This window comes from Panthera tigris, chromosome F2 (assembly GCF_018350195.1).
Source record: "Panthera tigris isolate Pti1 chromosome F2, P.tigris_Pti1_mat1.1, whole genome shotgun sequence".
In the NCBI taxonomy this organism is placed as follows: domain Eukaryota; kingdom Metazoa; phylum Chordata; class Mammalia; order Carnivora; family Felidae; genus Panthera; species Panthera tigris.
This window is the reverse complement of record NC_056676.1, coordinates 50325055-50343335: the sequence shown is the minus strand read 5'-3', so window position 1 is coordinate 50343335 and position 18281 is coordinate 50325055. Positions and strand designations below refer to the sequence as shown.

Genomic DNA, 18281 nt, shown 5'->3' with positions numbered 1-18281 from the left:
TGTCATGCTCCCATCACTTCTATAGTACTTAATGCTGTGCCAGACACTCTTCTCAGTGCTTCATTCATGTAATGTTCACAAAACCCTGTGAATCAGGTACACAGCACTCCTATTTTACAGATGAGAAAGTTGAGGGGCAAGAAGATGATCTGGGGCAAGTAATTTGTTCAAATGGACTGAGCTGTTAAGCTGTTAAAGCAAAATTTGAGAGCACTTTTCATCTCCGATTGTGTCTCCATTACTCCACCACCCTCCCTATAGGTTTGACTTTACTAGCAACAGAAGACTAGGTAAGCAACCTAACTACTTACGACTTCACATCTTCACCTATAACACAGGGGTAACCTATCAGGCATGTTATCAGAATTAAAGGAGATAATAAATAAAATCACTCTTGTAGTGCTTACAAAAAGGAGTGTCCTCTGGAGGGCTGTCGCCAGCATTAAGATTGCCACTCTCAATGGGAGTCCTGGCTGAGTCATTCCCCCACTATGTTATTAAGGTTTTGAAGCCTCAATTCCTCAGCTGTAAAATGAAGCACAGTGAGTAGAGTCAAAGGGCTCAATTGACTCTACTGGCTATTGAATCGTGGCTGTGACGATTATTATGTGTTTTCCAGGACAAAGCCAGATAAATGGTGGAATTACACCTAGTAACCAAAAAGTTTTACACTAGAAAGGAAGCCTTCAAATTCACACACAAATACATATTATATATCCATATATTTATCCATATATATATGTCCATATATATCCATATATATGTCCATATATATCCATATATATATATATGGGTCCATATATATCCATATATATATATGTCCATATATATATATATGTCCATATATATATATCCATATATATATGTGCATACACAAATTAAACTTAATAAAAGGTTTTAATGGAAAAATAAAGCATATTTTCCTTGTTTGTATTTTAGCAAAGGAAAAAGACAGACCCCCAGTTAGATGAAAGGATATCAAAATATGGTAGCAAACAACAGGTGCCTTAATCAAAAAGGAGGAATTGTATGGAAAATAAAGAGGATGCGATGATTAGCACAATTTCTGGAGTGAAGCTGCTTCATTTCAATTTCATGATTGTTTGCTTTGTGACCTTAGACAACATACCTAACATTCCTGTGCCTCAGCTTTCTTATTAGTCAAGAGAGAAATAATATTCCTAGAGTTGTCATGAGGGAAAACTATGAGAATCTGTTTGCTTTTATATTCTTTGTGCCTATACCAGTAACTGGCACACAGTAAACTCTCAATAAATATTAGGTACCAGAGATGCGAATGCAAAGGAGGAAACTAAAAAGTTCACAGGAGAGGAAAATATTGCTCAGAACAGACTTTTATCATTTCAACATTAATTCTAGGTAGTAGTTTTGATTTTTATTAGTGTAAGAGAAGAGCACTCTGGAAAAGAAATACTTTAGGTCATCTTATTTTCTGATTTTACTTTTACCAGTATTTTAATTCTTTGTTTTAGGATTTCTTAAGATGAATGTCAATGAGCCCAATGGAGGAACTGTCTTGAATTACATAAATTTAATAATATTAAATACCCAAAGGGAATCAGAAGTATTATTAATTTCATGTGCTTTTAAACCATAGTTGAGGTATTTCATGCATTTTGTAATAGTTATATATAATTCCATCTTCATTCTACTTTATTAAAATATTTGATAACTATTTTTTTCATTTTATTATGTTTACCTCTAAAAGTAAAAAAAAAAAAAAAAAAGAGTAAAATCCAGAAAGCTGAGTTAACAACCTCTTCTTTAATTTTTAAATGTGCTAAAATAATCTACTATATATTAATCATTAATTATTAGCATGAAATGTTAGCCTTAAGTTATAGGAGTTCTTAAAATAATTCACTTCCATTTTTCCAGACAGAAAAGCCTATTTTATAGGAAATTAATTTTGCCACATAATTGTAATTAAGATTTTTAATGAACAATTTGTACTTTTCAAAAATATCCACTTGTTCTTTAAAAATCAAACAATTTTTTACTTTAATACACACTAATATGTCAAAAATGTGACAAAAATGCATGATGTGTAACTGAATGCTTCTTAAAATCTCACACTTCTCTTCAAATGTAATCTAAAATGTAAGCATAATTGTTAAATCTAATAACTTACAATAGTTAAAATATTTTTTATAATGAATAAAAAGCATTTTATTTGTCCTTACAGACTAAAAATAAAGGTTCATTTTTGTTCATGCCACCATTAGAAAACTCTTGCTTTCACACTGCTCAAAAAACTGTGTGTATGTATGCATGTGTGTACGTGTGCATATGAGTGGATGTGGGCGTGTGCGTGCGTGCGTGTGTGTGTAAGTGACAAGGATGAGAGCAGAGACTCCACAATCAAGCTGTTTCTGGCTTGCTCCCCAGCATCACTTCCAGATCACTGCTTTCCTGTGCTTGGGATTTGGGTGAGGAAACCTTCCTTCCTCCTTCACCACTTCCAACCCATCTTCACAGTGACCACAAATACTTACGAACAATGTCAACGACTTTGATTTTGCCCAAGTTTCTACTGTGTCCTGATCAGAACTACTACAGTGGGCTATTGCCCAGATGTCTAATGTCGGTCCCTGTCTCACTTCTAACCACAGTTCACCCTCCATATTAATGCCGAGTAGGGTTTTACTCTGCTTGGAATGCTAGAATATCTTTTCTCTTCTTCTCTTTTTATATCTCTGAAATGTCTCTATGCTCACAAAGTAAAGAGGCCTTAAGTGGCCTCCCAAAGCAAAGACACAGGTCTCTTTTTCTGGGCTCGCTTCATATTCTTCAATGACTTATGTTACCCTCATTCATCAGCTTGGGGTAAAATTTCGGTTACCGAGATGTTAAGCCTCTCCCTCTTGAGACCTTTTTCTTTATCCCTCCTCCCCAGTTCTCTAAGAATCCCCACCCCAAGAGCGAGCCCCACTTCAAAATTCCAATATGATCAGTTAAGCTACTGGAGCCCCTGTTTTGCTCTTGATTCGTTGGTGTCATTATTGAAAACCATTAATGCACAGGACAATGGAATCTCCTTCTCTACCAAGGTGATAGCCAAGTGGGCTCATCTCTTGTACACTCTGCCACAGTGCCCCCCCACAGCCCCCCGCCTTAGGCTTCAGGGTTCAGTTTACTTAGTTCACACTCACATCTCAGATCAGCCATTCTTCCCCAGAGCAGGACCCTAGGACACATTGTCTGGTCACACAAGGAGTTCCAGATTTAAGAACAAAGAGTGAGGAAAACAAGTCCTTGTTTTTCTTAAAACAAGTAAAACCTAAGCCCTTACTGTTGAGTCCTGGCTTTGCTTGTTTTCCAGAAACCTGTCCTTGGTATACTTTCCCTGCTAGCTGACTTTGGTTAAGGCCGTCCAATCCAACCTGGTATTGACTGAACTGTGTCCCTCCCACGATTATAGGTTGAAGCTCTAACTCCCAAAGTGACTGTATTGAGAGACAGAACCTTTACAGAGTCAATAAGGCTTAAGTAAGGCCATGAGGCTGGAGCCCTAATTCAATAGGACTGATGTCTGTAAAAGAAGAGGAAGAGACATCAGGAGTATGCACACACAGAGGAAAAGCCCTGTAAGGACAGAGTGACACAGTGGCCATCTAATCTACAAGCCAAGAAGAGAAGTCTCACCAGAAACCAACCCTGTGGGCACTTTGATCTTGGACCTCCAGCCTTCAGAACCATGAAGAAAAATAAACTTCGGCTGTTTAAGCCAACCAACCTGTGGTGTTCTGTCATGGCAGCAGAGCGAGCAGTGAAATCTGGTTGACTGCCCCACAGGAAGCAATACGTACGCAAATCAGTCCTCCATCTTGTCCCAACCACCTCTCTCCAGAGCTGTGAGATCTCCAAGACAGAGGGTGTTCATGGCAAAGTGACAAAAAGGTCTGAAAAGACCCTGGTTCTCATTTCCCTGATATTCCCATAATTAAGAAGGACCACTCAAGTGACTTCTTTTACAAAGAGAAAGCAATTTTAAGTAAACTTACTCTGTCCAGCTACAACAGTAAACATGGCAGGCATGAATTTTTTAAAATTTTATTTCATTTATCACCTTATCTAACCACTATTGCATTAGTCACATTACAATAATTCTTGTTTATATACCGAATGTCTTCCTTTTATTCAATTTTCAGGGTGGGGCTCCTGGGTGGCTCAGTTACTTAAGCATCCAACTTTGGCTCAGGTCATGATCTCATTGTTTTTGAGTTCGAGCCCCATGTCAGGCTCTGTGCTGTCAGTGCAGAGCCTCCTTTGGATCTTCTGTCTCCCCCTCTCTTTGTCCCTCCCTTGCTCACGCGCTCTCTCTCTCGAAAATAAATAAACATTAAAAAAATTTTTTTCAGTTAACTGAAGAAGACGGTAATCTTGGGAAACATCTAATTTAAAAGAAAAAATGGGTAGAGGAAACAGAGAGCAAATACTGTGATGACAGAAAATGTTTTCTTCTTTCCTCTTTTCTTTAAGGTTGCTTGTATTTGCCTTTTTATAGAAAACATATTGAGATACCATAAAGTTAAATAATGCACGGCTTATTAAAAACACTGAAAATAAGTGCTGTCAATCTCAGATACACAGTCACCTTGATATTCTCTGTCTGGCTTACATTCTATTTGGTTCTGTAAGACATACCATGTTTCCATCCCTATTAGAATACGCTCATGCATTTGTTCTTTTTGTTTTATTTTACATTATTTAAGTGTTTTTAACATTTATTTATTTATGAGAGACAGAGACAGAGTATGAGGAAGGGAGAAGCAGAGAGAGGAAGACACAGAATCTGAAGCAGGCTCCAGGCTCCGAGCCGTCAGCACAGAGCCCGATGTGGGACTGGAACTCATGAACGGCGAGATCATGACCTGAGCCAAAGATGGATGCTGAATGGACTGAGCCACCCTGGACGCCCCATACATTATTAACACAGTGTTCAAAAATGTATCAGTCTTGACTTTCATATTAATTATTTGTATTCCTATAAACAATATGTACGTAATAAATAATAATAAAATCCCTACCTTCCTTTTTATTATATTTAATTATCTTGAATTAATTAATTAATTAACATGAAAAAGGTTAGCAGAAGGGAAAATCCAAAGAACCTGTCAAAATTCCATTCAATCAGGAAGGCCCGTGATTGATTTTACACAAGGTGTCGGGTGAAATGAATGTGATGCTTCTTGTTCCCTCAAGAGTTTCTGCCCTGAAAACTCGAAGAAAAAAAAAAAAAACAACAACCAACAGTCTTTGATTCTCTGTATATTTACCCAAATGTAAACTTAGGTTTAACACCCAACATGTTATTTTCATTACTTTCCTCTATGTGACAACGTATTGAATAAGAAAGCTTTTTTTAAAACATGCAGCACTTTGAGATTTTCTTTTATGTTACCCTAAACTAAGGGCCACAGGAAATCTGCCAAGAAGGACTCCACTATTTGCAAGAAGCTCAGGTTCTCCCTCCTGAGCCTTCCTTTCTTCTTCCCCCCAAACTCTCTAAGAACTTCCAAGAGCTAACCCCATTTCCAAATAGAAGGCAAGGCCAGTTAGACCACTACAGACTCTGCTTTGCTTTGATTTCCAGGCAACCACCTAAATTACAGTTAGGTTTCTTTATGGATTTCATTGCTGATTTTTTTTTTAGGTTTATTTATTTATTTTGACAGAGAGAGAGAGAGAGAGAGAGAGAGAGAGAGAGAGAGAGAGAGGATGAGCAGGGGAGGGGCAGAGAGAAAGAGAGGGTGAGAGAGAATCCCAAGCGGGCTCCACACTCTCAGCACAGAGCCAATGCAGGACTGGAACCCACAAACCGCAAGATCGTGATCTGAGCTGAAACCAAGAGTTGGATGCTTCACCGACTGAGCCACCCAGGCGCCCCACATTGCTGAATTTTTACCAAACTCTTTCATTGTTGTTTTAAAAGTTCATAGAGGTAACAGATCTTCAAAAGATAGCCTCTTGTCTAAGTCTGGATTCCCATCTGTCAGGTGAAGATATTATAGCTTCTGTTGTGTTTCAGAGAGCCCCTCCATCCCTCAGAGTGACAAGAAAGATCATGGCGTCTAAGGTAACAATGGCAGGATGGGCAGGTCTAACTGGAAAGAGGAAGCTTCTAGACAGGCAAAATGGCAGCAAGTTCACCACACATGCAAAACCAAACACTTTCTATGTATGAATAAAAACTCAGAGCGTCTCCAATGTGAATTTATCACTCTGCCCTTGGGAACACTTGAAGGGATCATTATTATGTGTGTTACTCATCAGCACTAAGCCTCACCACCAGCACCTGCTTCCCTTCTCCTTCTGTGAAAACTGATCCCTTGGCCATCATCTCACCACCGCTTTCCAATAGATGACCTTCCTCTCCCTTTGCTACCACTGCACACTGTTCATGGCTCTACAGTGGAATCAACAGCAACGTATTTTAATTATCTCATCATTTATCTGTCTGCTGCTATGTACTATGAGCTTTTGGAAGGCAGTCTGAGTCCAAGTGATCCTTTTATCTTTAGAGTCTGGCACAGCTATTCTTTCAATAAATGTTTGAACTAATTAAATTAATTCAATGTGGGCCTGGGTCTACAAAGGTGCAAGGGAAGAAGAACAAGATCAGGCAAGCTTATGCAAGTTATATTCATGAGTGAATAAGTTGCAAGCTCCCAGTATCAATCTCACAAGCAAGTGTAGGAGTTTATTATGAAGACAGAATAATTCCCGGGGTCCAAACGTGCTCCTGACTAAAACAACAGAATATTGGCTGTTACCAGTGTGTATACTGGAAAGAATGGAAAGCATGTTTCTAACCCATATCAAATTTAGTATACATTACTATATATTATTAAATTTAACGTATCAATTACATTAAAAGTGATGAACCTCAAAAAAAACCACATAAGCTACTTGGTAAACTGGTTACTAGGGGATAAAAGTTGAAACCACAAAATTTAAAAGAAATGACAAAAATGTATACTGTAAAGTCTGAAGATATGGTAGGGTCACGCAAAAAAATAAAACACTAAAACAATCTATAAGTTAACGGACAGTGGATTCAGAATAGGTTAATGTGGGAACATAAATTTCTCCGAACGCATATTCTTAAATTCGGAGCTTGAAAGATTCTTAGGTAAAAATAAGAGTTAAACCGTAATAATTTTTCAATAAACAGTTTCACAGAAACCCAAATATATCTTTATTTACTAAGAACACTCAAGAATAGTTGTTTGCAATAGCTGAGTCCATTTGTTCACCCTTCCCTCCCACTACAACTTACCACAGTCTGGTTTCTGCTACCGGAGCTCTACTGAAATAATTCTAGTTAAAATCACTAATATCTGCATGGTGCTAAACTCAAGGAGAGTCTTTAAATCTCCGTCTTGACCTCTCCGCAGCAGTTAACCCAGGCGTGACTCCGTCCTCCTTAAAAACGATTACATTCTCCTGGTTTTCTCCATCTTGTCTGGCTACTCCTTATCAGTCTCCTTTGATGACACTTCTTTCCCTATCCTCCAGTGAGACATAGGAGTTTTTCAAGATTCATGTCCAAGCCTTCTTATATTTATTCCCACCCCAGGCAATTTCATCTACTCCCATGAATTCCACCAGCATGCATACGTTGCTGACTTTCCAATTTCTATCTCTAGACCAGACCTCTCACCAAGCTCCTGGCCTATATGACCAACGTTCTACTCAACAGCTCCCCTTGGATGTCTCGCGAAACCTGCAAATGACATATTAAAAATCCAGCTTGGGGCACCTGGGTGGCTCAGTCAGTTAGGCATCCGACTTCGGCTCAGGTCATGTTTTCACGGTTCGTGGTTCGAGCCCCGTATCGGGCTCTGTGCTGACAGCTCAGAGCCTGGAGCTTGCTTCAGATTCTGTGTCTCCCTCTCTCTGGCCCTCCCCCGCTCCCTCTCTGTCTCACTCTCTCTTTCAAAAAGAAAGAAACATTAAAAAAAAATCCAACTTATCTTTCCCCCTAAACATGCTTGTCCTTCGGTTTTCCTTACCTCAGTGAATGGGAATGAAATATTTGAAGTTGAGCAAGCCACTTTCAATCACACCCTCACATATATCCAGCACTCTCTATAAACACTTTCATCTCTTGATAACACTCTTGCATTTTTATTGACTTTCTTCTATCCATTCTCCACAGAGCAGTCAGAGCAGTTTATATTTAATGCAAATATGAGCATGTGGCTTATATGTAGAACATGTCTTCAGAGTGATCTTGAAGTTAAATTCAGTAACGGTATTGTGGACTACAAGGCCCTAAATCACTGAGCTCTTCCTTTAAGAGCCTCATCTTATAACACTCTCTCTATTCTTTATTCTGAAATTGGTAAAGAATGAGAAAGAATTAAGCACATATCCTCCCTTCCCTTTAAGAACAGAATTTAGGGGCAAACAGTGGATGTTGGAAAAACCTCCAGAAGATAATAATATCAGCTAATAATACAGAAGGGAGGATAAAATGTAAAAATCACAATTGTGCAAGCCCTAATGATATAATGGAACCTCATAATAATCATCAGGTGAAAAGTTGAATGGGAAATTTCATAATGGATGGATCAGGTGAACCCTCTGATACACTGTAATATAACTACAGGTGGGACATCTCATCTTTATGTAATATACACCGACACGAAGCAATAGAAAGTACCCAGCAATGTATATGTAGTCTTATTGCCTATAGTATTGATTCTGAATATATTAAAGGATCTAGATTTAACTACCAATTTATAACAAATGAGGGGATAGAGGAGCATGTTACACAACACTGCTAGCATGTAATCTACCTAATTTAGAATGTGAACAATATTCCAGGATAAACACACTGGTTTCTCTAGCAACTAAATGGGAGGGAGGAGTTGAGGAAAGAAAGACTACTATCAATTCTAAAGACGTGAGAATTGTATCAACTAGTATGTGGACCTTCTTCAAATCCTGGTTTGAAAAAAACAAACATAAAGACATTTCTTGAGATAAATGAGAAAATTTGAAGATGAATTTGAGTTTTATATATTAAGATTTACTTTTGTGCATGATAATGCTATTATTTGTGGTTATGTTTTAAATAAAAGTCCTTATTTATTACAGAGGCATACCAAAGCACATATGGGTAAAACATCATGACTTCTGTGATTCTTTGAAAGAAAGAAAGAAAGAAAGAAAGAAAGAAAGAAAGAAAGAAAGAAAGAAAGAAAAAGAAAACTGATGGAACCAGATTGGTAAAATTTGATAATAATTGAAGCTGGGTAATAGTACATGGGGATCTATCACATACTTCCCTCTTATTTTATGTATATTTGAAACTTTGCATATTAAAATATAGAAATTACAAATAAAAACAAATTAAGTTAAAATATTTGTTCCTCAGATAAGTCATTACTGATTTCCACGTCTCACAATATGGTTTATGGTATCATTTATATTTCTTCTGTACAACAGCCACCACATATGCAGTAAGCACTCAAAAAATCATTATTATTACAACTTGCAGTTTCTGGGAGAGCACAGAGTCTCTGAAGTAGAGGGTGCCTTGGTGGCTCAGTCGGTTAAGCATCAGACTTCGGCTCAGGTCATGATCTTGTGCGTTGGAGCCCCACGTCAGGCTCTGTGCTGACAGCTCAGAGCCTGAAGCCTGCTTCAGATTCTGTCTCCCTCTCTCAGACCCTCCCCTGCTCACACTCTGGTGCTCTCTCTCTCTCTCTCCAAAATAAATAAGCATTAAAAATAATTGTTTAAAAAAATAAAAATTCTCTGAGGTAGAGACCACCCTACTTATGTACTGACACATGTCCCAGAGTCTAGCACAGAGCATTGCATGTATTTGACACTTAATATACAGTTGAATAAATAAACTTTTGCCCAACTAACCAACTTATTTCATCTTGTGTCATCAATCAATATTATCCTTGTAATTAGTCTTCCAGTAATCTAGTTCTAAATTTGTGGCCCATTTGTAGCAAGTATATGTGTCTGTATACACTTGCTCTCATTTTCCAACTACCTCTAATGCACATCCCTGTGCTGGTCTTTACTTATTCTTCTGAGCCCAATTAAGTCCTTTTCTGACTCAGACAAAATAACACCAAATAACTGTAAGGTTTAGTTTTTCTTTCTTTCAATTCTCCGGATATGAGAGCCAATGTTTTTAGGTATTTTTTTCCGAGCAAAATGCTGAGTCAAGAAAAAGAACCAATACCAAAAATCCTTGTCCCCAAATATTTAATGCATATGTTTTAATGAAAGTGGTTATAAAAGGGATAGCAAAGGGTTCTCTTATATGTCAATTCCCACTGGCTGGCAGTATCTGCCTGGAGTGCTTTGTGGAAGAGAATTCTAAACTGAATTACGTCTCAGCAGGAAAGAGCATAATAATAAAAGTCCTGTTATGAACACAACTGAGGGGGGAGTAGCTAATCAAAGTAGGCAAACTGTGAAGCAGCAATACAAGCTTTATGTTTAAACTAAAAATATACAAAAGCATGTTTAATAATAAAACTTTTGATGTAGGGCCTAGACCTTTGATTTGTACAGGGCTCACTGACTGGTGTTCTAGTAAAGTCAACAACATTCAAATGCTTCATCTACAATTTGTAGTTTGTTTCCATAGAGTGAGGATGTAAAACCACTGGATTGAAGGCCACTGGATTAAGGATATATTTTATGCAGTATGTTATAACTCAAAGATATATCTTTCCAAACAATAATCATAAGTACTTTGCCTCCAACCTACTTTTTTTTTTTTGGTTGGGTTTATGTGTGCCCTAATTCTACATGAGAGTGAAAACCGGAGTAAAGAAATAAGATAAAAGGAACTTTTTTACTGAGTTTATGTGGCATTCTGTTCTGCAAAGAGTAAAGCTTTCATCTTTTAATCCGATATCCACTTAACTACATTACAGAAGATTTATTTTGACCCCCTCTTGTTTCATAAGGGGCTCAAAAGTCTGTAGCAATTTTTGACACTTTGTTATACTGTGCTTCTGACTCTCCTCCCCACATGCCCGCGCATGCTTACGCGCACGCGCGCGCACACACACACACACACACACACACACCCCTCCCTGCCTCATTTTCATACGGACACAAAGCATTGGGATAAAATGATGGTTCATTATAGTGGTACAGAGCTCTTATCTTCATCCGGCAAGAGTCATTTCCTTCCAAAGATTGAAATGCAAATGTGAAAATTAATGATAACTGCATTATCTGATAGCAGAGATAATACCAATTCACTGTCAGCGTAATACACAGTCATTCTACGATTTCCTCCGCTTCTCACAATATTCTTCTTACTGTCAGACTATATCTATGGTTAACTATGTTTCATAGGTTTCTGTTAATTTACTTCAAATGGCATTTCCCAGATCTTATATCTACCACATTTTCCCAATCAAAAAGGAAACGAAATCAGAACTGTAATCTCCAAGCCCTTCTTTGGACTAGTAAAGAGAAAGGGGAAAAAAAAACCCCAAAAACCCTGTATCATTAGTGTGTGCTTCTATCTCCCAGAGGTCTTCCAGCTACCATTCCACTTTATGCAAAACACTCCCATCTTCTGGGTTCAAGGCACAAAGCAGAACTAACCCCATCATCTACATGCTGAACAGCAATTGGATGAGGCAACTTATTTACAGATTTGGTGATCAATTCGGCGTACAGATTTGATGCACAGATGCAACAAGTACACAATCTGATTTTATGCTAGACATTTACTCTTCAAAACATACTTGCATTAAAATTTCCTTAACTCCATCACATTTTCAGCCCAGTTAAATAGAACATAGTTAATATAATCTGATGATGACTTTCACATAGCAAAATGATTTTGCAGAGTGAATTCACCATGCAGATGTTAAATGAAGGCACATCGTCTGTAAGGCATTGTAATGGCTACTATGGCACAATTGCCGAAATTATATGAAAAGTAATATTAGACCTATTTATTGAGCACTATGAAGCCTCGAGCTCCGTGTTTGACACAGAAAATTTCATTAATGAGGTAGTGATTATTATGAGCCCCATTTTATAAACAAAGAAACTGAGGCCTTGAGTTATTAACTTACTCAAAGTCACAAAATTCATGAGTGGCAGGGCCAAGATATAAATGGAAGAAATATTTTTATTTCTTCCCCACTCATTATACTACCCCCAAAATAAGTTTCCTTCTATGGAAACTCAGATTTCTATTTAACAATCTAGGAGCAAGTTGTACTGTTCTGTAATATATAATACAAAAAAAAAATTCCAAATTTTATTCTAGTAATTCATCAAATCTTCAATACAAGGTGTGATTTTCTACTTTATTTTTAAAAAGTTTTTGTAACATTTATGTATTTTTGAGAGGCAAAGAGACAGAGCACAAGCAGGGGAGGGGTACAGAGAGAGGGAGACAAAGAATCCGAAGCAGGCTGCAGACTCTGAGATGTTAGCACAGAGCCTGACTTGAACCCACAAACCATGAGATAATGACCTGAGCCAAAGCCAAATGCTCAACCAACTAAGCCACCCAGGCGCCCCTGTACTTTATTTTTACTGAAACATCTCAAGCACTTAACATGTAAATACGAAAATAAAAGCGCATGTTTTTCTTGACAAGGGTGTGTCAAAGAATCTAAGGGACTGCTTGATCAAAATTATATCTGTGTATACTTTTATTGATACATATTTCTTGAGATACATTATTTGCACAATTTGAATAGTGTGATATGTTCATTTACTAAAGCTCCTGGAAATTTCAATTATGGTAGTTGTAAGCCTAAAGGTAGGACTTAGATACATTCAATATTAAACCAGAGAAATCAGATTATTCACTATTCCCAAGTGCAAAAGAGGTAACCATGTTTTTAACTATGTAAACTAGAGAACTGGTATTCTTAGAGTTGATAGAAGATGTGACTTTTCAGGTGCTCATTTCATAGAGGTAGATGATGAATTTATAGTGATTTATCTGAATTTTCTCCCCTGAGTCTCCTTCTGAATCTAAATACAGAAGTCAGAACCCAAGACTTTGGCCATAGATTGTGGTTCTAAAGATTTCTTAAAATAAGAGAGAGCCAGAGATGTAAATCCTATTTCAAAATAAGCTCCATATTCTAACTGTTGGTTGGTGTGAGAGGTTCTATGGTAAGAGAAGACCATTAACATCAAGCAAATCCCACCCTCTCCCAAGCTGTCCGCTGGACACTTTCTACACATCATTTCTTTCAAATTTCATCCACATAACAATGTTTCAAGGTAGCTATTATTATTCCCACTTTAAAGGTAAGCAAACCAAGGCCTGGGCTATTTCATATGCCTAAGGTCACAAGACTGTTAAGTGTCAGCATGTGAACTCAAACACAGATCTGACTCTAGAATTTGTTCAGTTTCTTCCGTAGTTGAAACCATTCTCTACTTTCTAGGTTCACATGCTTAAATATTAGTTGCATCAGTCACCTAAACACAACGCACAAATAATTTTAAAAGATTAAAGAAGAGAAATGGCATCCAAAAGAAATATGGATGGCATCATACTATACCTTTGGACTTCTCCCTACACCTTTCATGATTATGAGTGCATAATAATTATTTATTGAATAATTAAATGTATAAGACTATTGGTAAACTGAAGTACTTACAAGGGTGATGACAGGAAGAAGAGTATTTATTTAGAAAGGAGAGAGAAATGATATATGAAGTACAGGCAAATGCAGATGAGGAGACAGTAGATACCAAGTATCATATCAATTAGGTTCTCAGCAAGGTAGTATCAGGGTAACTTTTTTTTAAGAGCAAGAAAGAAAAGTAAAACTTAAAAACAGTTCCTTGAGATATGGAAATAATGAGGTAATGACGTTTACATTGGCCTGAACCTTATAAGCTTAGTGTGGGTCTAGCTCTCCCTTCCAACAGAGAAAGATTCATAAAAATGTGAAGAATATTTAAGAGTCACAAATATTTAAACATTAAAAAATTTCACCACAGAAATGTTTACAAATGTAAGATAATTTTTCTAAAGACTATGTAGGTTCCTAATCGTAAGAGTTAACAAAGGTGTGAGCAATTACTAAATGTACCTTTTACTTGAATAACAAGTAAGGGAACAAAAAATTGGCACTGGGGGATTTGCATATGATAAAAATAGAACACTTCAGAAGAGTTGATACGTTACTGAAGTGAGCCATCGGGAAAGGTTGTGGAGTGGACTTCAATCAAACTCTTTAAAAAATATATATATAAATCCTGATTCATCTTAAATGATGTCAGCTCTATGCCTCTAATTCTTTAGATCATTTTCCTTGTCTTTTGATTCTGCTCTATTTTTATTTAGAGAAAGCTGTCTATCTTAGGTTGATGTCGAGGACTGGGTGGGAGGATTTTAAAATTAGGAGACCTTAAAATCACACCTGGCTCATTACCAATTCATTGGTCATCACGTCTTGACCAATTATTTGCAGTTAAATTCAAAACTAGATGCTTAGTATTTTTAAAGTTGTATCAGATATATTACCGGGCTTTAAAAAAAAATGCTGAGAATTTTAAATGGTTCTGCTTCAAGACTCGACAACTCAAAAGCCTTTATAATGATCAGTAATATTTTATGTGTAGGACCTAATTCTCACAGAATCCCTATGAAGTGTGAATGTCATTTTCTACATTTTACAAATGGCAATACAGGAACAGAGAAAGCAAGCAACTTGACAAAAATTACCCAGCAAATAAGTGGCAAATCCAGAATTTGAACCTTAGAATACAGAACGCAATTTCTAACTGTTTGGAAACCATCACTAAAACTTGGACGATTTTCTCCCCTTTATACACTTGGAAAGTACCAACACCGTTTTGCAAATAATAAAAATCGGGGTGAAATATTGATATAATCGCTATTATACGATAGCGAAAGTGCAAAAACATCCCCTATACTTTGTCCTGATTGAAGGAAAAGTAATGAAGTTTCTACCTTAAAATGCATATCCAACAGATATCCTTTTGTTATGAATCAACTTCATTAATTTAGGGGTTTCAAAATAATTAACCCCCTCTTTTTTGGTAAAATACCTGAAGGGAAAAATCTGTTATCAATTTTGCAACAAACAAACAAAAGAACTTTCTTATAGGTACATCTGCTTAGATACATACCTTTTTCCTTTAAAGTTTTTTTTTTTATTTTTTTAACGTTTATTTATTTTTGAAAGAGACAGAGAACAACACAGCACAAGCGGCTGAGAGGCAGAGAGAGAGGAAGACAAAGAATCAGAAGCAGGCTCCAGGCTCTGAGTTGTCAGCACACAGCCCAAAGCAGGGCTTGAATTCACAAACCGTGAGATCATGACCTGAGCTGAAGTTGGATGCTCAACCAACTGAGCCACCCAGGCGCCCCTAAAGTTTTTACATATTCAAGTGTGCCAAAGAAAAGAGCATAAACATGTTCACTACAACAACTAAATAATAATTTCATTAAATCAGATACATAAAAGAAATTTAACTCAACAGTGAAACAGCTCATCCTGGATGACACATCATTCTTTACCTTGCTCCTCTCTCTCTGTCTCTAAGTTAATAAGACAAGTTTACTTCCGGAAAAGCTTCCCGAAAAAGGCGGCATTGGGTATGCCCATGTGTTTAATAATTTACCACTGCGTGAATGTGCTTACATACTCCCAAGCCACAGGGAATACAGTGGGCCCCAGACCATCAGAAAGAAGAAAATCTGCCCCCTCCAAGTTTCCACCATCGAAAGAGCAGCCAGAATGTACACTCTGTAAGTAGGCATATCCAAAAGGCCATTAAATCTAATTAATTTTAAATGTAAAAACTCTAAGCAGCACACATATGCCTAATTCCATGAATAAAAAACAGCACAATACAAACTTCATCTATCCTTTTGAAATTAAATGTAATCCTCAAGAAAAAAAAATGAAATTTTCCAAAGATTTTTTAAATTTTAATCCAAGGAATTCTTTCCTCTACCGAGAAGACAGAAACATTATGCTATAAGGGGAAAATGCCAGAAGTCTACAACTTCTTCCAAACCCTTAAAAAGTGGTATAATGGCACTTTAAATATAACACATTTTGATCCAAAATCTTGTATAACCATTATGTTGTATGTATACAGAATACAAACATTTGTGTGTATCATGAATAACATTAGAAATGACATCATAATAATCAGCTATACTGCATCTTCATTTTTGTTTGCATTATATTTTCCAGCTGCTGGTTTCAGAAAATTACCACTGGAGTCCTTCTCTTCTTCACGCACAGCAGAGAGCAATTTGCAAAGTCATGCAAGGGTGAAAATGTGATTGAAATATAGGGATCTTTCTTAATGAAAAATGTTACTGCTTTAGAAATTATGGCTAAAACTATTTCAAAACCTCGCTTATATCTTTAAGTCCTATGACATAATAGTCTCCATTTATGAATATACCATCAATTGTAAATTACTTGGCACCAAATATAAAGAGTTTTTTTTTAGTGAGTTCTTATGAACTGTATATATTTACATAAAATTATGTTGGTGTTTAGGAGTATTTTCATCATTTTTTTTCTTGACATGATTAAATATCAGGATTTTTAAAATCAAATTAAATTTTCATTCATAAAGATGAAAATGTTGCCAAAACCTTGAATCAAATAGAAGTATCCGTTGATATTTTCTAAACTTCTAAATATATATTGAGATTTAATCTACAATTTACAATATGACTAAATTAAAAATATTTCTTTATAGTATTACTGTTACTTGTTTAAATGTGTTAAAATTATTCCCAAATTGAATGTAGATATAGCATCAAGATTTTTGTTCAAAAGAAACCCAAAAAGGCAAGTAGAATGAAGTAATTTTTATGTGACTGTGGAGTGAGAAAAAAATGGAGATTTTAAGCAGAAGAAACACTGCTTTTTCTAGTTTATTTAACAGAAAGATAAAAATCTTCTTTAAATAATGTTTACTTAAACTCCCATGTAACCTCCATTCACACACACAAATATATATATGTATACGTATATATATATTTATTATATATATATACATGTATATACATACATACATACATGAGCTGAGATTGTAAGAGTTTTACAACCTAATTAAAATTTAAGAGGAAAAAGTGAATTCCTGATAGTAGCAACAACCGGTTGAATTTTAAATTTTCTGTCCTACCTGGTCCATCCCAATCATCTGTCTCAACTCCAGGCTGGCCTGGCTTTTCTGACTGTGTGTCCCCATCTGATTCTGCGGTCTCCTGGACTCCTTCATCATCACCTGAAAACACCAACACAGAGAGAAAAGGGGAAATAGTTAAAGCTCTCTATTTGACATTCAGATCCGGTAAAGGGATGTCCTTAGAGTATGTCTAAGCATATGTTGGTTACATATATTTGTCATTATGCAGAGAAAATGACCATGATTAATCATTTTGATATCTACTGTGGATTTATAGTAAAGAAAATCAGCATTAGTCATCAATACATGAATACATAAAGTTAACTGCTATAAACAAAAACATTTCTGTAAAAAATTCAGTGTTATTAATATTTTATATAAGAATAAAATTAAAAAAGCAGTGTGTAATTACCACTTTTAATATGGAAAACCTTAACTCTTGTATTTCCAAATAATAATTTTTATAAAGGCAAGACGCAGCAAAACAAAAACAAAGCAATTAACTGGCTTAGGGTAAGACATATTTAGGTTTGGGGCCGAATTTAGATTATTTTGAAGATTCCGTCCCCCCTCCCCCCCCCCCAGCTTTTAGCTTGCTAAAACCTATTTTTTAAATGGGTATAAAAAGGCCATAAATAATTAGCATATGAGATGAGCCAGTGACTCAAGTCTTCACAATGCAAGAAACTATAAAGCTATACTTGAGAAGTGAAGGGAGTTCACACAGTTTCATGTTTTCATTTCCACATAAGAAAAAAAAATGTTATATTTTTTGAGCGAGAGTATAGTTATGGCAAAGAGCATATGTTAACAAGGCAAGTGCATATCAAGAGGTCTAATTTATAAGAACCTTCACTTTAAGTAATAAAGCAACTCCTTTATAGGAAAGTAATCCATGGTAACATGGTACACACAAAAATATTGCAAAATATACCTACTATAAATGGTAATAGAGATCAGAAAACCAAATAACAAGAAAATGCGATGTCATACCAAATTCGTTCCAAAATGGATACCAAAAACATGGCAATTAAATGTTGAATCTAATAATGCTAAAAATTTTAAATTAAATTGCTTGCCCATCTAGGCTTTCT

The 18281-nt window shown here is 36.2% G+C and overlaps 1 protein-coding gene across 2 annotated transcripts in view; it reads right to left on the bottom strand.

Annotated features, from left to right (window-relative positions):
* The window catches only part of ZFPM2 (zinc finger protein, FOG family member 2), a 466243-nt gene that overhangs the window by 329740 nt on the left and 118222 nt on the right, over positions 1 to 18281 (bottom strand). For both annotated transcript variants that reach the window (XM_042972800.1, XM_042972801.1), the window contains one exon: positions 17185 to 17286. In XM_042972800.1, the coding sequence (XP_042828734.1) occupies positions 17185 to 17286 (102 nt within the window). The remainder of the gene's footprint in view (positions 1 to 17184; positions 17287 to 18281) is intronic.